A 20,271-nucleotide genomic window follows, 5' to 3' on the forward strand; every position below is an offset into this window, starting at 1 on the left:
TCTGCATACAGTAAGCGCTCAATAAATACGATTGAATGAATGAACAATTTATTTTGTTAAGGAGGTGTAGATCTCCTTGATTCTCTTCATCTTGATGATGTCTTGTTTTTGCTCTGTTTTGCTCTGCGGTCTGTCTCCCCAGTTTAGACTGCGAGACCGTCCAGTGCTCGGCACAGAGTAAGCGCTCAATAAATATGATTGAATGAATGATCATCACAGTTGGGTGCTCCAATGATACTGATTGATGGGATGGCCACAAAGCATTTGAGTCGGGGGAGCGGATTATGGGGGACGGCCCCCGTCGACGCCCCGGCTCCCCCCTGCAGCCGTCGAGGGGGGCACGAGGAGGGGGAAGAGAAGCCCCACCCCGCCTCGCCCCGCCAGGGGGCGGTCAAGTCGCTGCGCCTGCGCAGAGCAGAGGGCAGCCGCCCCGCCCCGCAGGGAGCGCTCCGCCAATCCCCGCCCGGCCCCGCGCCTCCCGCCGCGCCTGCGCACTTCAGCCCCCGCGCCGCTCCCGCCTCTTCCCGTCTCTGTCGGCACCGCTGTGACTACCGGCCGGCTCACGCCGCCGGCCCGTCCCCTCCCCCGGCCCCGGTTCCGGCCCCGGCTCCGGCCCGCCCGTCGCGAGGACCATGGTAGGGGCCGTGACGTCACCGGGCGGGAGCGCGCGGGGCAGGCGAACTCGGTGGCGGGGGGAGGTCCAGAGGGGCCCTAAGGCGAGCGGGCTGGGGTCCCTCTGGCCCCAAGCCTCCAACTCTATGATCATCGTGGGGGGCGCAGGCGCAGTAGCGTCGCTCGGGGCTGCGCGGTGCGGGGAGGGGGATTGCAGGCCCTGTCCCAGGGGGCCTGCACCGGGGGACAGTAGGAGGGAGTCAGGTTAGACTCCACGTCTCTCCCAAGCGCTCTCTACGGGGCTCGGCTCAATAGACAGGCGCCAGGATGAATGAATGGACTGGGAGAGTCAGTCGTATTTAATGAGAGCTTCCTGTGTTCTAATAATAATAATAATGATGATGATGGTAGGTGTGAAGCGCTTTCTATGTGCAAAGCATTGTTCTAAGCGCTGGTGGGGGGAATACAAGGTGATCAGGTTGTCCCACGTCTTCCAGTCTTCATCCCCATTTTACAGATGAGGGAACTGAGGCACAGAGAAGCGAAGTCACCTGCCCAAAGTCACACGGCTGACAAGCGGCAGAGCCGGGATTAGAACCCACGACCTCTGACTCCCGAGCCCGGCCTCTTTCCACTGAGCCACGCTGCTTCTCTAGGCTGTGAGCCCCCTGTAGGGTAGGGATTGTCTCTAGTTGTTGCTGAATTGTACTTTCCAAGCGCTCGGTACAGCGCTCTGCATCCAGTAAGCACTCAATAAATACGAGTGTGTGAATGTAGGGCTCTGTAGTAAGGGAGAGTGCAGTAGAACAATTTGACAGACGCTTTCCCTGCCCATGACGAGCTTACGGTCTAGAGGAGGAGAATATATTTATAAATCACTTATTTATATTAAGCCCTAATATAAGCCTGACATATTCTCTTTTCCCACTCCTTTCTGCATCATCCGTGCGCCCTTTATAAGGCTATATTATAAGTCATTCATTTATATGAAGTTCTCATATAAGCCCGACTAAGCCCTCACTTCCTCTTCTCCCACTCCCTTGTGCGTCACCCCTGAATTTACCCCCATGTATTCACCCCTCCCTCAGCCCCACAGCACTTCCGTCCATATCTCTAACTTATTCATTCTTATTAATGTCTGTCTTTCCCTCAAGAATGGATTCTCCTTGTGCACGGGGAATGTACCTACCGGCTCTGTTGTATTCTCCCAAAAGCTGAGTCCAGTGCTCTGCTCATGGTAAGTGCTCAATAAATACCATTAATTGGTTGATAATACTTAATGAGCAGAGCACTGCACTGTAGTGAGCCCTTGGGATGGAAGTGATGTAGTCCCCGCCCTCAAGGAGCTTGTAAATACTGGAGGAGGCCGGTAGGAACGTGTCTGTTTATTCTGTTGTACTCTCCCAAGTGCTTAGTACAATGTTCAGCACAAAGAACGCACTCAATATAAACAGTAGAATAAAAGCACGCTTCCTTCCATACTTAATGAGTGATATTTATTGAGTTCTTACTGGGTGCAGGGCATTGAACTATGTGCTTGGGAGAGCACGGTAGAGTCGGTAGACACGAACCCCTCTGTCAAGGTTTTTAGAGGAAGAGCTGGGCACATTAGATGGATGCCACTAACGGTCGGGAAGCACTGTGTGTCAGAGAGGATGGCTAACCCCTCGTGTCCCATTCTCCCTGAATTCCCAGAATCCAAGGTGGGGCAGACCTGCTTATGGTTCTTCTGGGCTGAGGAGTGTGGGGAGGGGTTCTGCATGCGGGAGGGAGGTGAAGGCCTGGGGAGCAGGGGAGGTGGTGCTGCTTCCCCCCACAGTACGCATGGGTGCGCGTGTTATGGCCAGGACAACATGGGGACCCCCCAGAGGATGCTTAGCACCGTGAGCCCAGAGGGATGGAGCTCTCTGAGCATCCGGGGCCGAGGCAGAACAAGTCGGATCTTCCCCCGGGACAGGAGGATGGGGAGAGGGAACCCGGAGAGGCCTCTTGGGGCGGGCGGCCTTGGGACCAATTGGTCAATGAATGGGATTTATTGAGCGCTTCCTGTGTGCAGAGCAGTGGACTGGGCGCTTGGGAGAGTCCAGTCCAGGAGAGTTGGTAGGCGCGGTCCCTGCTCACAACGAGTTTCTGGTCTACAGGGGCCAGGGCAGACCCAAGAGTCCACCTGAGCAGTGGGAGGTGTCCCGGACCCATTGGACGGGAGCTGGTGGCCCAGGACGGGTTTTGGGATTGTTGCTTGAGCATAAACTGGGGAACCCCCGGCAGGGCTGGTGCTGGGAGGAAGCTTGCCCCTTCTCCCACCTCTCACTCCCTCCGCTGTGGATTCTTCTTTCAGCTCTTTTATTCCTTCTTCAAGTCTCTGGTGGGGAAGGATGTGGTCGTGGAGCTCAAGAATGACCTGAGGTGAGGAAAGCGGGAGATGTCTTTATATGTGTTTGTTGTGGTGGAGGGGGGTGGGAGGGGTCCCTTCCAGCCCCGTTCCCCAGGACTTTCTCGGGGCCGGGGGGGCGCTTCCCCTCTCCCAAGATCCCAGGAGCCTTGCCCCTGCCCACCCCACCAGATTTGCCTCTGCAGCCACTTCTTCCCCTTCTCTCTCCTTGCCCGCCCCGGGCTTCCCTGGGGTCCCGTTTCCGGTAAGCTCCCTCCCCATCCCCGTTTGCCATCCCTCACAACTGAGTCCCTTGAAGCCACTGCAGCGAGGGCCTTCCATATCCATCTGACCTTCCTCTTCCCTCCCTTTCCCAGCATCTGCGGGACCCTGCATTCCGTGGACCAGGTGAGATCCCCGGGGGTGGATTCCGGGGTGGGCTTGGGTCGAGGCGGGTGGCTCGGACCCCCGGCCTGGTGTTCCCCCTCCCTCCCTCCCCTCCTCCGACTCCCTCCTTGGTCTTACTAGTCTGGGCCCTCCACCCCCATCCCTGGTCTGGACATCAAAGGCAGTGTTAGTGCTGCTAAGCCAGGCCCCCTCTCCTCCCTCCAGCACATAATGCTTGGCACAGTGTTCATTGGCTTGCTACGACTTGAAGTCCCAGCAGCCCCTAGTGCTCACCTCAGCCCCAGGAAGTGAGGTTGGGCCCGTTCGGGGTGCTGTTGGGGGTTGGGCACGGTCCCGGGAAGGGCAGGAGAGGGTCTTGGGGGTGGGAGGCAGGGGCCGGGTTCGGGCTCCGGGTGACTGGTTTCGCTCCCCAGTATCTCAACATCAAGCTGACGGACATCAGCGTTACAGACCCAGAGAAGTACCCCCACATGGTGAGTCTTGGGGCGGGGAGGAAGCTTGGCTGTCCCGAGGTGGTGGGTGAGGGAGAGGGAAAGACCGCTCTTCCAACTCGTCCCCTCCCCTGCCCAGTTGTCCGTCAAGAACTGCTTCATCCGAGGGTCGGTGGTCCGCTACGTCCAGCTGCCGGCCGACGAGGTGGACACGCAGCTCCTCCAGGATGCCGCCCGCAAGGAGGCCCTGCAACAGAAGCAGTGACCGGTGTCCCCATCCACCTCTCCCCATCTGCCCCCTCCCGCCCCGCCACCCCCCAGGGCTATGGTCCCTGGCAGGAGCTCAGGGGCTGGCGGGGCGTATTTTCATTTTGCAGGGTTTGGGTTTATTTTGGTAATTTAGCGGGGGAGAGGGGAATGGGAGGATATAGGGGAGAAGCGATTCCCCCATGAAACGCCATATCTCATCCTCCAATTTCCTCCTAGTCCCCGCCACCCCGGGCCAGAGGGGCCTCTGGGGGCCTGTCCCGTATCGGGAATAAAGTTTTGGGTTGAAGCGTGAGCTTTGCGTCTCTCTGTAGTAATAATAATGGCACTTGTTAAGCACTTATGTGCCAAGCACTGGGGTAAATACAAGCTAATCAGGTTGGACACAGTCCCTATCCCACAGTGGGCTCACAGACTTACTCCCCATTTACCAGATGAGGTAACCGAGGCCCAGAGAAGTGAAGTTACTTGCCCAAGGTCACATAGACGTGGTGGAGCTGGGATTAGAACTCAGGACCTTTCGACTCCCAGGCCCGTGCGCCATCCACTAAGCCACGCTGCTTCCCTCTTTCTCTCCCCTCTCTGGGCTGAATGGTTGCCTGGGGCCAGGCTGGAGGAGGGAGGATTTGGACTTCTGATCCCCAGGCCCGGCCTCTTTCCCTTCAACCCCACCGCCCATAGGAAAGGCGGGAGAGAGAAGACCTGGCTTCCGGGCCCGGCTCGGCCACAGAGTTGCCGAGTGGCCTTGGGTCAGTCGCTTCATCTCTCAGTGGGCCTCGGTTTCCTCACCTGTCCAGTGGAGAGAACTATGTTTGCTTCTCCCCATCTTACCGGGATAGCGTGAGGACAAAATAATAATCGTGGTATCTGTGAAGTGTTTATTTTGTACCACGGAAGTCTGTACACTAACCTGGGGAGGTGGGTTCGGGATACGCCGGGAAGAGGAGCACAAAGTTCAGACCAGTCACTTGTTTAAACAATTGCGATTTATTAAACCGACAAAATACAGTCTAGAGGTGGAGATGGATACCAATATCAGTAAATTACAGATATAGGCATAAGTGCTGTCTGCACTCCATAAGGGCTTAATAAATCTTTTGATTGATTAATTGTGCTATTAGTTAAGGTCTTACCATGTGATATGCACTGGAGTAGATACTAATTAAATTCCACATGCAACTCCCAGTTTAAGTAGGAGGGAGAACCGGGATTGAATCCCCATTTTGCAGGTAAGAGAACTGAGGCACAGAGAAGTGAAGTGACTTGCTCAAGGTCACATAATGGGTAAAGTGACGGATCCAGAATTAGAACCAAGGTCCTCCGACTCCCAGGGCCCAATGAACAGTTAAGGTACTTGCTAAGTGCTTTCTATGTGCTAAACACCGTTCTAAGCACTGTCAGATATGTCAGACAGAATTGAAAACAATCCCTGTCCCGCACTGGGCTCACACTCTTAATCCCCATTTGACAGATGAGGTAACTAAAGCCCAGAGAATTGAAGAGACTTGTCCGAGGTCACACTGCAGACGTGTGGCAAAGTCAATATTAGAACTTGGGTCCTTCTGACTTCCAAGCCCGTGCTCTGTCCGCCAAGCCAGGTTGCTTCTCTAATTCTCTAATTAATTGCATAGTGCTAGGCCTACAGTACGCTCAAGAAATCGAAGTGATCGATTGATTGCTAAAACCTCGTCCTGGGTTATGCTAAGGGGGGTGGTGTAGGGACAGGTGATGGAGGCAACCGTTTAGACTGTGAGCCCGTCATTGGCCAGGCGTCGTCTCTATCTGTTGCCGAACTGTGCATTCCAAGCGCTTAGTACAGTCAATAAATACTATCGAATGAACTGGCCCGATGTTGTTCGGGGCCCCTACCTTCCTTCCTTCCCCCGCCCCGCTAACGGGCCTCGTAGACCATCGGCTGCCGTGGCACCTCCCGACCGCTGGGGGCCGCCCTCAGGCTCTATGGTTCCTTCCTTGCCCTACGGGCCTTGGGGCGCTCTGTCCCGCCAAGAACTCGACTCCTCCCGCGAGGCCCCCTCCCGTTGGGAGGGAGGGGCTGCCTAGTGTCCCGCCTGATGGCGCCGCGGCGCTCCGCTCTGCCCTCGCCCCCTCTAGCCGGAGATTCCCCCCGGCCCCGCCAGGTCGGGTGGGGGGAGAGAGAGTAGGGGTCCCGGAGGGCGGCGGGGGAGGGGGATCCCGGCCGCGTAGAGGGAACGGGCAGTGAGTGGGGCAGCCCCGGGGGGGCAGAGGAGCCGGAAGTGGATTCCTGTCAGGCAGGAGGCGGCACACGTGGGGGAACCGCCAACGCCGCCAACGCCGCCGAGGGGCCGCCAACGCCTCCGCCTTAGGTAGGGGGAGGTCCCCGCGCCCCCCTCGTCCGGTCCGCCCCCTCACCAGCAAGGCGACTTTCGGGGGGCGACGGGGCAGGGCGCCCCTCAGCCCCCCTCAGGGCCTGGGGGCCGGGGGAGCCTCTTGCGCATGCGCAGTTGGGGAGCGGGGGGTCGGGGGGGGTCGGGGGGGGGGGTTCGGGGGAGCCCCCCGGGCATGCGCAGTTTCGTGCCGGGGCTACGCTCTGTCGGCTGCCCCATTGCACTTTCCAAGCGCTGGGTCCAGCGCTCTGCACCCAGTAAGCGCCCCATAGAAACCGCCGAATGAATTAACGACCCCCACCAGGCAGGGGAGCTGGGGACTGCCGTCTGCTCGGTGCCTCGGTTTACCCAGCCGCGCGGTGGGGGAGCGGGATGGCCCAGTGGGTGGAGCCCGGGCCTGGGAGAAGGGACTCTGCCACTTGTCAGCTGGGTGACCCTGGGCAAGTCACTTCACTTCTCTGGGCCTCGGTTACCTCATCCGGAAAATGGGGATTAACTGTGAGCCTCACGTGGGACAACCTGATCACCCTGTATCTCCCCCGGCGCTTAGAACGGTGCTCTGCACAGAGTAAGCGCTTATCAAATACCAACATTATTATTATTATTAAGGAAGGGAGGAGGAGCCGCCTCCTCAGCCCCCCGCCGCCGCCCCTCGTCTGCCGGGTAGACTCCGAGCCCCTCTGTGGGCGGGGATCGTCTCTTTGTTGTCCAGTTGTCCATTCCAAGCGCTTAGCACAGTGCTCTGCACACAATAAGCGCTCAATAAATACGATTGAATTGAATGAATGAAGTCACTTTACTTCCCTGCACTTCAGTTCCCTCATCTGGAATTAAGACCGTGAGCCCCGGGTGGGACAGGGACCGTGTCCAACCTGATTGGTTTGTAGCCACCCCGGCGCTTAGTGCAACGCCAGGAACGTAGAAAGCGCTCAACAAATACCGTTAAAAAAAGTGGGTATTCAGCCCCAGTCCTCCCTCCCATCTGGGCTGGGAAGCAGGGACTGAGCCCGTTCCGATCATTTCGTCTCTTCCCCGGCAATTAAGGGCAGCTCGATTGAAGGGTAATTAGCACAATTGCTGCTAAAAAATTAATACAGTCGTACTTGTGGAGTGTTTACTATGTACTAAGCGCTGTCATCAGGTCCCACATGGGGCTTACCATCCAAATAGGATGGTGATTAGGAACTTCTAGACGTGAACTCGTTGTGGGCAGGGAACGTGTCTGTTGTACTGTTATAGCATGCTCTCCCAAGTGCTTAGGGCAGTATCCTGCACACGGTAACACTCAATAGATACGATTGACTGACTGATGACGGGTAGCCCATTTTGCAGATGAGGGAACTGAGGCACAGAGATGTGAAGGTCACACGGTAGAACTGGTAGATACATTTTCTCTGCCCCCAACTAGCTCCCAGTCTAGAGAGGGGGACCTCCCCGCCCTCCGCCAGGGACCTCGGTGTCCCTCAGCCCCAGTGTCCACATCCATTTATTTATACGAATGTTCCTCTAGGCTGTGACCTTGTTGTGGGCAGGGAACATTTCTATCAGTTCTGTTGGATTGTCCTCTCCCCAGTGCTTAGCGCAGTGATCTGCACACAGTAAATGCTCAGTAAATATCATTGGTGATTAACTCTGCTATATTATACCCTCCCGAGTGCTTAATACAGCATTCTGCACGTGGTAAGCTCAATAAATTCCACTGATGGATTGCCCCTCGCAGCCAGGACTCGAGGCTCGGTCTGGATCCAGGAGGCCCCTAGAGGGAGAGAGGGAGCTCTGCCCATTCCCCGGCTCCTGGCCACCCCCCAACCGACCCACCTGGTCCTCCCGGCAGGTCTGCAGCGACCATGTCCGTGCTGTACGTGTCCCCGCACCCGGAGTCCTTCCCCAGCCTCCGGGCCCTCATCGCCGCCCGCTTTGGGGGCACCGAGCCCCGCGTCTGCCCGCGGCCGCCACCCGCCGGCCCGCGCTTCCCCTTGCCCGGCCTGCCGGCCCTGGAGCTGGGCCCGGAGCTGGGCGTGAGCGGGGGGTCTGCCGTGGCCCGACTGCTGTGGCCCGACGGCCTCGGGGGGCCCGGCGGCGGGCGGGCCGCTACTCTGGTCCAGCAGTGGGTCAACTATGCCGACGGGGAGCTGGTGCCCGCCGCCTGCGCCGCCACCCTGCCCGCTCTGGGGCTGGCCCGGCCCGGAGGAGACTCCCAGGTAAGAGGGGACCCAAGGGGGGAGACCGGATGAGCCGGGCAAGGGCGGAGAGCCGGAGAGCCAGAGCGTGAAGGGATCTCTGGGGGGTGAGACGGGGGCGAGGGGAAGGAAGTTGGGGTGGACTGGGGGCAGCTAATGGAGCTGAGGGTGATGGGGTGGTTGGGTGGGGTCCCGATCCCCGCGGTCCTCCACGCTCCGGCCCTCACCGCAGGCCGCGATTGCCGCCCTGGGCCGGGCGCTGGCCCCACTGGAGGACCATCTACGGCTGCGCACCTTCCTGGTCGGAGAGGACCCGACGCTGGCAGACCTGGCCGCCGCCACTGCCCTGCTGCTGCCCTTCAAATACGTGAGGCTGCGCCCGGGCCGGGGGTCGGAGGGTGGTGCGGGAGGAAGCTTCCGGTAAGGGGGGCCGGGGCTGACCCACGCCACCACCCTCCCGCCCAGGTCCTGGACCCCAAGGCGCGCTCGTCCCTGCCCAACGTGACCCGCTGGTTCCTGGCGTGCGTCCACCAGCCCCAGTTCCAGGCGGTGCTGGGGGAGGTGGGTCTCTGCCCGGGAATCCGGCCCCTCCCCGCCCCGCTGCCCCAGCCGGGGGCTGGAGGTAAGGCCCGTCGGGGGCGGGGAGGGGGAGTCATCTGAGGGATCCAGACATACTGTGCCTCGGCCAGCCTGCTGGACTTCTCCCGCCCTCATGGACCACGGCGGGTGGGACCAGGGATGCTAATTGGCCTGCTAATTGGCCAGGCTGGGCTCCGCAGCTCTTGCTTCCTGCTCCTCACTTCCAAAGTGGTGGCACTTCCCATGTGCCGCTTCCCGGGTGCTGCCCTTCCTACGGGTTGGGAAGGATCTAGCCGGAGAGGAGAGATAGCGAGGAGGTGTGGGATAGAAGGGATTTCCAGAGGCAGCCGGGGGTGGTTTGGGGGAGACCGGGACCCCTTAACGCATCTCGTCGGCAACGTGACGGCACTTCTGGAAGAGTGGCGGGAATGCGGAAGGGGGCATCTCGGGAGGGGCCGAGTGCCGCTGGGTTCCATTCCCCTCTCCCCGATCCAGGCCCCCAGGCCCCCGCGCCCCCGAAGACGGCCGCGCAGCTGAAAAAGGAGGCCAAGAAGAGGGAGAAACTGGAGAAGTTTCAGCAGAAACAGGAGAAGAACCGCCAGCAGCAGCCACCCCCGGGGGAGGTGGGCAGATGAGGAGGGGACCCTTGGGGGCGTATGGGGGCGCCGGAGAACGGGTGGGAGGCTGCAGGGCAAGAGGAGGGTAGCTAAAGACTGGGTCCTCTCTCCTCTCCCCGTAACAGAAGAAGCCCAAGGCCGAGAAGAAAGAGAAGCGTGACCCCGGGGTCATCACCTATGACCTCCCAACCCGGCCGGGGGACAAGAAAGGTAACCTGGGGGCCGGAGTCGGGGTAGGAAAGGGGAGGAGTTCAGACCCTGCCCCGTCCCAGGTCCCAGGATCTCCTGAGAGTGGGGCTGCCGGGTCCCCCTGCCATTGCCCAGCTCGGTCTTGGTCTCAGCTCCCCTGCTGCCAGCACTGCCCGCTCCTCTCCCGCCCATCCCTCCTGGGCCATCCCTGTCCCCCTTCCCACAGATGTCAGCGGGCCGATGCCCGACTCGTACAGCCCCCAGTACGTGGAGGCCGCCTGGTACCCCTGGTGGGAGAGTCAGGGCTTCTTCAAGCCTGAGTACGGAGTGAGTGATGGGCCGCCGTGGGGCCGGGTCCAGGGGGAGGAGGGGACCGGGGGGTGGGCGGAGGTGGGAGGGGCCCTGTGGCAGCGTCCTGGAGTGTGCCCCCGCAGCGGTCCAGCGTGGCGGAGCCGAACCCCCGCGGCGTGTTCATGATGTGCATCCCGCCGCCCAACGTCACGGGCTCACTGCACCTCGGCCACGCCCTCACCAACGCCATCCAGGACGCGCTCACGCGCTGGTGAGCTGTGCCTGGCCCCTGCCCCCGGGGCTCCCCAGCGGCCCCCTGCAGCTCCCCAGCGGCCCCCTGCTCTCCCCGGCCCAAGTCGGGCCCCATCACGACCCCCGGGCCGGGCCTCCCGCCCTTCCGTCGGATTGAATCCCGGAGCTGCCTCCCTTCCCTAATTGGACCCCCTGTCGGCGGCCCCCAGGCCTCCCTCCCTCTAGCTCCCCGGACGGCCTCGGCCTCCTCCGCACGTGGTCGTCTCTCCCGCCAGGGCCGCCGGCTTCCCACAGTCCCCAGCCCGGGCTTCCCCGCCTGGCGTGCGGGGTTCGGGCAGCATGGGGGGCGGACAACGTGAGGGAGACGCTGAGTGGGAGTGTGCCGCCTCCTGGATTCCGTCCCCCGCCCCCGGGCCGGCTCGCCCCGGCCCCCCCATGTGACGTCCCGGCCCGGGCAGGCACCGGATGCGCGGGGAGACGACGCTGTGGAACCCCGGCTGCGACCACGCGGGAATCGCCACCCAGGTGGTGGTGGAGAAGAAGCTGTGGAGGGAGCGCGGACTCAGCCGCCACCAGGTCGGGCGCGAGGCCTTCCTGCGCGAGGTCTGGAAGTGGAAGGACGAGTGAGTTGGGGTCCCCTCGACTCCCGGGCCTCCCTCCCTCCGGCCGGCCCCTGCCCATCAGCCCCCTCCACCTCGCTCCCCTGTCCGTACCTGCCTCGGGCTTCCCTACATCACCATTCTCTGCCCCTAGGCGAATCCATCCATCATGCCCCCAGACCCCCTGTCCCATCGCCACCCCGGGCCCCAATTTCATCACTCCTTGTGCCCCTGGGTCCCCCCGCATCCATTCCCATCCCTGGTCCCACATCTGTCTCCACCACCGACTGAGCCCTGGTCCATCCCTCCCCGGGTCTGTCCCCACCTATGACTGGACCCTCCCCGCCACCTGCCCGACCTTTGCCCATCCCTGTTCCGGGACCCCCTACACCTTCTCAGTCTGTGACCTCTACGGGCAGCCGGGGGAGACTGAGGGGCCCTGGGACCTGACCCCTTCCCCCCCGGTCCCGTTTGCCTGGTCTCGGCCCTTAGGTGAGGATGGGGACTCCCTGTTGCTTCCCCCAGTTCCCCGCCTGCCCCCCGCCCCCCATTCCAACCACGTATCGTTCTCCCCGCCGTCCCGCAGGAAAGGGGACCGCATCTACCATCAGCTGAAGAAACTGGGAAGCTCTCTGGACTGGGACCGTGCCTGCTTCACCATGGACCCTGTGAGCGGGACTCGGGCCCGGGGTGGGAGCCGGGAGGGAGTGGGGCCCGCTGGGCGCCACGTTGAGGACCAGCGGGTGGGTTCGGAGATAGGGAACCCGTCCTGACTCCTGCCATGTCCCCATCGCCCCCAGAAACTGTCACGGGCAGTGACGGAGGCCTTTGTCCGCCTGCACGACACCGGCGTCATCTACCGCAGCACACGCCTCGTCAACTGGTCCTGCAGCCTCAACTCCGCCATCTCCGACATTGAGGTGCCCCTCCGTGCCCCGCCCTGCCCCCCACCCGGCCCCGGGGAGCCGTCGGAGGGGAGGAGCGTGGGGGGATGGGGTTGACGGCTGTGGACCCTTCTCCCCCAACTCCCCCAGCCCAACCCATTCTGGCCTGAGCCCAGGACCCCAGCTAGGCTCCTGACCGGCCCCTGGTGCCCCCCACCAGGTAGAGAAAAAGGAACTGAGTGGCCGCACGCTACTTTCCGTGCCCGGCTACAAGGACAAGGTCCAGTTTGGGGTCCTCATCTCCTTCGCCTACAAGGTCGCCGGCTCAGGTGCGGGGGGGCAGGAGAATCCCGAGGGCAGAGGGTGGGGAGCCAGAAGCACCCGGGGTCAGGAGTCAGGGGACTGGGAATGCTCGGGGTCAGAAGGCGGGGCATGGGGGTTGCCCAGGGTTGGAGGGCTGGGGCTGGGGTTCTGGGGACCCCTGAAGTTAGAAAGCAGAGGTTGGAGACACCAGGGATTGGGTGGCAAGACTGGGGATACCCAAGGTCAGAGGGCGGGGGTCTGCGGGCCAGGGACGCCCAAGGTTGGAGGACAGGAAGCCGGAGAGGGCTGGACGGTGGGAGGCGGGCGCAGGTGGCGGCGGGGGTGGATTCACGTCCCGAGCAACGTCCCGCCCGCAGACAGCGACGAGGAGGTGGTGGTGGCCACGACACGGATCGAGACCATGTTGGGCGACACGGCCGTCGCCGTCCACCCCAAGGACCCCAGATACCAGGTAGGGGGCTGGGGCGGGCAGGACACGGAGGAGGAAGGGTGATGGCGGGCCGGCAGACTGGGCAGGGGCTGCAAGGGAGGAGACCTTTGCCCGCTCTCTGACTGGGCCTTGCCCGGTCCCGGCGGCTCTGCTCTGCTCGGCGCAGCACCTGCGGGGCAAGTCCGTGCTGCACCCCTTCGTCCAGCGCACCCTGCCCGTCGTCTTCGACGATTTCGTGGACATGGAGTTCGGCACAGGTGGGCGCAGGAGAGGGTCTGGAGGGGACAGGCACTGTGGCAGCAGAAACGAGGCACGGGGGTCCTCAGGTTCTGGGATCCTGGCTGGGCGGCGGGGGCGTCTCTAAGCGCGGAGGTGTCGGGAGAGTCGGGGGCTCTCGGCCCCAGGGGATGGGTGGGAGGGAGGGCTGGGGCGGAGGGACGTGGCCTGCTGACCTCTTAAACCCGCCAGGTGCGGTGAAGATCACCCCGGCCCACGACCAGAACGACTACGAGGTTGGGCAGCGGCACCGGCTGGCGGCCGTGACCATCATGGACCACAAAGGGAACCTCATCAACGTGCCTCCCCCTTTCCTGGTGAGGTCCGGGCTCAGAGCTTGGGAGGCATGGAGCGCAGGGGGACGGGGGTATGGGGGCTATAGAGGACAGGGAGGGAGGCCCAGGAGTGTGGGACGAGGATTCCGGGGGGTGGGAAGAGAGGCGCAGGGCCGGGGCCCGGGAGGTGGGGGCCCACACCTTGGGGTGCAGGGGGGCAGGAAGGAGCGAAGGGCGGATGGGCCTGGGAAGCAGAGGGGGCGGAGGTCTCGATGGGGCGGGGTGTGAGGGCTCCGCGTTGGCCCCCGCAGGGGCTGCCACGGTTTGAGGCCCGCAAGGTGGTGCTGGAGGCGCTCAAGGAGCGCGGACTCTTCCGGGCCATTGAGGACAACCCCATGGTGGTCCCCGTCTGCACGTGAGGTCCCAGGGCGGGCACGCGGTGGGCACTGGGCGGGAGGGGGATCCCGGGGTGCGGGCCGTGGTAGGGGGTGCCTCCGCCGGGGCTGACACGGCGTGTCCCACCCCCCCGCCCCGTGGGCCCGCAGCCGGTCGAAGGACGTGGTGGAGCCCCTGCTGAAGCCGCAGTGGTACGTGCGGTGCGAGGACATGGCGCGGGCCGCTTCCGCCGCCGTGGCCCACGGGGACCTGCGCATCCTGCCCGAGGCCCACGTCCGCACTTGGAACGCTTGGATGGACAACATCCGGTCAGTGGGGGCGAGGCCGGAGGGCGGTGGGACCTGGGGACCTTGGGACCTGGGGGCGGGCGGGAAACCTACCGTGCTGACGCGCTGGTTCTCGCCCCCTTGGCCCCCCAGGGACTGGTGCATCTCACGGCAGCTATGGTGGGGCCACCGCATCCCGGCGTACTTCGTGACCGTTGACGACCCCAGTGTCCCACCCGGGCAGGTGAGGGGGCCCCGGGGGCCCAGACCCTGGACCCACCCGGCCCAGTGGCTCTTCCTGACAGCGTTTCAGCACTGGCAGGGGGGCGGGGGCGAGGGCAGGGCCGGGAGCCCGCAGGATCGACTTTAAGGCCTTCCATCTGCCCCAGCTCGTCCGCTCTCCAAGCCCGCTAGACCCCAGCTCGCTCTCTTCATTCCCCTAACGCCAACCAGGTCACTGTTCCCCAACCACGTCGCTCTCACTACTGATCCTTCACCCACATCCTCCTTCTGGTCTGGACTTCCCTCTCCCTTCGTGTCTGACAGACCACCAGTGGCTCTCCCCACCTTTAAAGCCCGACTCAAGTCACAGCTCCTCCAGGAAGCCTTCCCTGACTAACTTCTGAAATCCCCACACCCCGTTTCCCTCCCTACTGCATCACTCCAACCCTTTCCTGCCCATCAACCAGACACTTGGACCCCTCCCTGGGACCACTCCGTGTGCTTCTTGTCTTCCCAGATGGGGTCCCAGGACTCCCGTGGGCGGTGTGGGGAAGGGATGGGAGGGAGCAGCTCATTGGCCCAGAGGAGAGGGGGTCCCAGGGCCACTCTTTCCGTCCCTCCGTCCGTCCATTCCTCCATCTCTCTGTTCCCTGCCCCCCAGGACCCGGACGGACGTTACTGGGTGAGCGGGCGCAGCGAGCAGGAAGCGAGGGAGAAGGCGGCCCAGCAGTTCGGAGTCGCCCCGGAGAAGGTCGTCCTCCGGCAGGGTGAGGGGCCGCGGCCTGAGGGAAAGGGAAGAGGGCGGTGTGGGCAGGTGGGCCCGAGGTGCATGGTGGCCTCAGACCCCGGGTTTCCTTAAACCCCTCACAATCTCCAGACGAAGACGTCTTGGACACCTGGTTCTCCTCCGGCATCTTTCCCCTCTCCATCTTTGGCTGGCCCGAGCCGGTGAGCGGCGGGGAAGGCTAGGGGGATCCGGCGGGAGGGCGGGACGTGGAGGCCGGGACCGGGGGGCCACGGGGATCCAGAGGAAGCGGCCCTGACCCGGCCTGTCCCCTGTGCGCCCCCCCGCAGACGGAGGACCTGGCCGTGTTCTACCCCGGGACCCTGCTGGAGACCGGCCACGACATCCTCTTCTTCTGGGTGGCCCGCATGGTCATGCTCGGCCTGCAGCTAACCGGACAGCTGCCCTTCCGAGAGGTCCGCCCCGGCCCCCCGCCCGGCCCCCCGTCTGCCCTCCCCCTTCCCGGCCAGCCGCCCACCCGTCCGCCTGTCCCCCCATCTGTCCTCCTCCTGCCCATCCCCCACTGGCCCATCTGCCCTCCCCCTGCCCATCCTCCCTGCCATCTGCCCGTCCCCCTCCCCGTCTCTCCCCACCCTGACTCAGAGCTTGGGTGGGGACTGGGCCCAGGCGAGTGCCGGGGGCCTACACCCCGACTGCGATTCCAGTGGACAGAGCAGACGGGGGTGGGGCGCAGGTGGAAGTTCCCTGACCCCTGGCCCCGTGGCCCCGCCTGGCCGCCAGGTATACCTCCATGCTGTCATCCGCGACGCTCACGGACGGAAGATGAGCAAATCCCTGGGCAACGTCATCGACCCTCTAGACGTCATCTCCGGCGTCTCCCTCGAGGTGGGGGGAGCTCGACCAGTGGGGGACCAGCCTGGGGGGTTGGGGCGATGAGGGCAGTGGAGTGCGGGGAGGGGGCTCCCCCCTGAGCGGTCCCCACCCTCCATCTAGGGCCTTCACGCCCAGCTCGCCAACAGCAACCTGGATCCCGCCGAGATGGAGCGAGCCAAGGCGGGGCAGGTATGCGGGCGCGGGTCGGGGGGCGGCTGAAGGAGGGAAGGAGGGAGGGACCTCCGGGGCAGCACCCCCAGTCAATACCCGATCCCCTCGCCTCCCCGCCAGAAAGCGGATTTTCCATCCGGGATCCCCGAGTGCGGCACCGACGCCCTCCGCTTCGGTCTGTGCGCCTACACGGCCCAAGGTAGGTCCTCCCTCCCCTGCTGGCCCCCCCGGGCCCTCCCAGAGACCACTCTGCCCTCATATCCCCCCCCAACCCTCCCCTGCCCCTGGGATCTGGAAGGGAGGTCCCAGGCTGCAGGAGCGGGATAGGCGATACCCAACCTCTAGGGGGAGAGGGAGAGAGGGGCCTCCGACCCCTCTCCTCCCCTCCCCCCCACCCCAGGCCGAGACATCAACCTGGACGTGAGCCGGATCCTGGGTTACCGCCACTTCTGCAACAAGCTCTGGAACGCCACCAAGTTCGCCCTGCGCGGGCTGGGTGGGGACTTCCGGCCGGCCCCCTCCCCACAGGTCAGCGCCGCTCCTCCCCGCCCCCGGTCTCCCGGACTGCCAGTCAGTCGATGAGAACCCCCTCCCCGTTGCCCTGCCAGGGACACGGCGCTGTGCTGGGCACCTGGGAGGGCAGAGCAGAGAGAAAGACAAGACCCCCCTCCCCTCTAGAGGGGATGCCATTCCAGTGGGGGAGGTCTATCAGTGGGATTTATTGAGCGCTCACTCTGTGAAGGACACCGGACTGAACGCTTGATAGAGTCCAGTACAACAGAGATGGTAGACCTGTTTCTTGCCCACAAGGAGTTTACAATCTTAGAGAGGGAGACAGACGCTCAAACGGATTTCAGATGTAGGCATGTGCCGAGGGGCAGAGGGTGGGGTGCATATCGAGTGCTTAAAGGGTACACATCCAAGGGTGTAGATGATGCGGAAGGGGAGGGGGGAAATGGGCTTGGTCTGGAAAGACATCTCAGAGATGTATTTCTAGGAGAGCTCCGAAGGTGGGGAGAGAGACGGTTTGTGGCTTATGAAACGGGAGGGTGTGCTCAGTACCCTGGGCGGCAAAGGCGTGTTCGGTAAACATCATCGCTTGGTGGTGTCTACAGTGATAGGAAAGTCAGGGGAAGGACAGGGTTTGGGAGTGAAGATTAGTTCTCTTTCGGACATGTTCAGTTTGAGGCGTCAGCGGGACATCCAGGTAGAGATGTCTTGAAGGCAGGAGGAGATGCGAGACGGTCGAGAGGGAGAGAGATGGGGGCTGGAGATGGAGATTTGAGAATCGTCCCCGAAGAGCGGGTAGTTGAAGCCCGGGGAAGAGAATGAGTTCTCCAAGGGAGTGGGTGTAGGTGGAGAACTGAAGGGGACCAGACCTGAACCCTGAAGCAGGGAGGGAGGGAGGGTCAGGCAGGCCGACTGTCAGAGAGGAAAAAGGAGGCAGACTGAGAGGCAGATGGACGGGGTTTTCCTCTTCGGGGAGGGAGAGGAGACGCACGGACTGCCCGTCTGGGTCCCGTCCTCACCCCCGTCCCCGTCTCCCCACTGTTCCCTTCCCCCGCTGACCCCTCCGCTCTCCCCCACCCCCAGCCCACCGGGGCGCAGAGCCTGGCCGACCGCTGGATCCTCAGCCGGCTGGCGGAGGCCGTGGGGCAGAGCCACCGGGGCTTCCGGGACTACGACTTCCCCGCCGTCACCACCGCTCAGTACAGCTTCTGGGTCTACGAGCTGTGCGACGTCTACCTGGTGCGGGGCCGGGCCCCGGCGGTGGGGGGTGGGGGTGGCCCGGGAGGGTGCGGGGTGGGGTTGGCGTTTGCCCAGGAACCAGGCCGGGAGCCCGTCTTCCCCACAGCCGGGGCTGGCGGTGGGCATCGCTGGGCTCATCGGAGTTGAGGACGGGGGACCGCGGGTCATCCGAAGCTCCTCTGGCGGGGGCGTGTGTCTCCGAGGAAGGGAGGGAGGGTCCCCGGGGCTCTTGGGGGGACGGGGACAGGAAGTGACGCCCCTTCTCTCCCCCGCCGGCCCCCGGGGGCCCAGGAATGTGTGAAGCCGGTGCTGGCGGCCGGGGCGGAGGACAGCGGGACGCCGGCGGAGACGACGGAGACGAGGGCGGCGGAGGCGGTCCGGCAGACGCTCTACACCTGCCTGGACGTGGCGCTGCGCTTGCTGAGCCCCTTCATGCCCTTCGTGACGGAGGAGCTGTTCCAGCGTCTGCCCCGCCGTGGCCCCAACGACCCCCCCAGCCTCTGCGTCACCCCCTACCCCGACCCCGACCTGGTACGCGCCGGACGCGGACGGGGAGCCGGGCCGTTGGGGGTCCCGGGGAGGGGGAGGTCGGGGTTCTCTCACCGGCCCCGCGCCCATCTGTCGCTCTTCCGCCCCGGCAGTGCTCCTGGAAGGACGCCGAGGCCGAAAGCACCTTCGAGCTGGTCCTGAGCATCTCGCGGGCCGTCCGCTCCCTCCGCGCCGACTACAACCTCACACGCAGCCGTCCCGACTGTGAGTCGTCCCGGCCCTCCCTGCTGCCCGCCTCACCTCCATCCATCCACCTCCATCCCTGCCCGACTCTGGCCACACGTAGCCTGGGCCCCGACCCTCCCTGCTGCCCGCCACCACCCCTAACCCGGGCCCTTTCCCACCTCCACTCACCCCCCTGCCCCCTGCCCACCCACTGCCACCCCTAACCAGGCCGCTCTCCCATCTCCACCTGCTTTCCCACAACCCCTAATCTGGGCCCCGCCTGTCCCTGTCGGTCCACCACCTCTGACCCGGGCCCTGTCCCTCCCCGCTGCCCGCTGCCGCCCCTCACCCGGACCTCGTCCCGTCCTGGCCCCGCAGGCTTCCTGGAAGTGACGGACGAGACGACGCGCAGCCGGGCGGCCCGGGGGTGCGACTACGTGCGGGCCCTGGCGAGCGCGGGGTCGGTGCGGTTGCTGCCCCCCGGGGCCGCGGCCCCCCCGGGCTGCGCCGTGGGCCTGGCCTCGGACTGCTGCTCCGTCCACCTGCTGCTGCAGGGGCTGGTGGACCCCGTCCGGGAGCTGGCCAAACTGCAGGGCCGGCGCGCCGAGGTGGAGCGCGGGGCCGGGAGGCTGCGGGAGCGGAGGGCCGCCCCCGGCTACGCGGCCAAGGTGCCCCCACAGGTGCGCGAGGCCGACGCTGCCAAGGTGAGCGCAGGTGGACACGCGCGGTGCACGAACTCCCCACCCCCCGTCCCTTGCCCTCACCCCTTCCCTGCCCACCGGGCCGGGGGAGGCCGGCGGGCGTGACTGACTCCAGCCCCTGCCCGGAGCGCAGCGTGTGGGGTCGGCCGTCCACCCCTTCCCCCAGCTTTGTTTGACGGCTTCACCCCTGTCCCGCAGGGCCACGGGCTGGGCCTCCGTGGACTGGCGTCCCTCCGGGTCTCTCCCCGTTTACCCCACGGGCTCTCCACCCTCCGTGGTGTCTCCCATCCACCCCCATTCTGTCCCTGGTCTCTCCGTGCCCCCGCCCCACGATTTAGCCCCTTTTTCGTAACGGTTTCTCCCACCTCCCTCAGTCCCTCCCTCCATTTTTCCCATGGTCTCTCCTACCATCACCTAGCTCTCAACCCATCCCTCCGTTTTCATAATGGTTTCTCCTACTCGCTATCCACCCCCACCCAACCCAGGGTCTCTCCCACCACCCCCATTTCCCACATGTTCTCTCCCACACCCCATGATTTATTCCATCCCTCCATTCTCATAATGGTTTCTCCCAAGTCCGATTTCCCCCTCGATCTCTCCCACCACCACCTAGCTCCCGTCCCATCCCTCCATTTTCATAATGGTTTCTCTCACTCCCCAGTCCCCGCCTCCCTGGTGTCTCCCATCACCCCCCATTTCCCCGGTAGTTAATCCCATCCGGTCTCACCAGGTCTCCAAACCCCCATCTCCCCATGGTCTCTCCCCCCCACCTCCATGGTTCAAGCCCCCTGAGTCTCCCCCAGATATTTCCCATTTATCGGGGCCCGGCGTGACTCGGGGGGAGGGGAGGCTGGAGCAGCGGGGGTGGCGCCCGACCCCTCCCCGCCAGCCAGTCGCGGGGTCTGACGTCCCGGTCCTCCCCGTCCCCACCCCATCTGGGCTTGGTACAGCTGCTGCAGGCGGAGTCGGAGCTGAGGACGGTGGACCAGGCCATCGCCGTGTTCCAGAAGATGGTGTGAGATCCCGCCCCGCCCCGTCCCGCACCTGGAAGAGCAATAAAATATTTTGGCAAATAAACCACCC

At 63.9% G+C, this 20,271-nt stretch overlaps 2 protein-coding genes across 3 annotated transcripts; both read left to right on the forward strand.

Annotated features, from left to right (window-relative positions):
- Positions 1-489: 489 nt before the first annotated feature.
- On the forward strand, positions 490-4,384 carry LSM2 (LSM2 homolog, U6 small nuclear RNA and mRNA degradation associated). Of its 2 annotated transcripts, XM_029055419.2 has the most exons (6): positions 490-635; positions 1,767-1,849; positions 2,951-3,018; positions 3,361-3,391; positions 3,805-3,864; positions 3,962-4,384. In XM_029055419.2, exons 2-6 carry the CDS (start codon positions 1,847-1,849, stop codon positions 4,085-4,087), a joined length of 288 nt encoding a protein of 95 aa, XP_028911252.1. In that variant the 5' UTR covers positions 490-635; positions 1,767-1,846; the 3' UTR covers positions 4,088-4,384. The 2 variants fall into 2 exon arrangements, with proteins under 2 accessions (XP_028911252.1, XP_007664007.1); XM_007665817.4 differs by lacking the exon at positions 1,767-1,849 and having other exon boundaries at positions 510-635.
- A 1,750-nt stretch (positions 4,385-6,134) lies between these two features.
- VARS1 (valyl-tRNA synthetase 1) lies at positions 6,135-20,269 on the forward strand. The gene is made up of 30 exons (XM_029055297.2): positions 6,135-6,434; positions 8,290-8,656; positions 8,868-9,002; positions 9,101-9,257; positions 9,710-9,837; positions 9,957-10,041; positions 10,247-10,347; positions 10,455-10,582; positions 11,022-11,186; positions 11,749-11,830; positions 11,963-12,082; positions 12,267-12,375; positions 12,727-12,821; positions 12,967-13,057; positions 13,269-13,393; positions 13,663-13,766; positions 13,897-14,055; positions 14,167-14,257; positions 14,897-15,002; positions 15,113-15,183; positions 15,310-15,435; positions 15,761-15,865; positions 15,974-16,042; positions 16,145-16,223; positions 16,425-16,552; positions 17,618-17,773; positions 18,065-18,304; positions 18,415-18,526; positions 18,866-19,191; positions 20,139-20,269. The coding sequence occupies exons 2-30, from the start codon at positions 8,303-8,305 to the stop codon at positions 20,205-20,207; spliced, it is 3,816 nt and encodes a 1,271-aa protein (XP_028911130.1). The 5' UTR covers positions 6,135-6,434; positions 8,290-8,302; the 3' UTR covers positions 20,208-20,269.
- The last annotated feature ends 2 nt before the right edge of the window (positions 20,270-20,271 follow it).

Source organism: Ornithorhynchus anatinus, chromosome X5 (assembly GCF_004115215.2).
Source record: "Ornithorhynchus anatinus isolate Pmale09 chromosome X5, mOrnAna1.pri.v4, whole genome shotgun sequence".
Classification (NCBI taxonomy): domain Eukaryota; kingdom Metazoa; phylum Chordata; class Mammalia; order Monotremata; family Ornithorhynchidae; genus Ornithorhynchus; species Ornithorhynchus anatinus.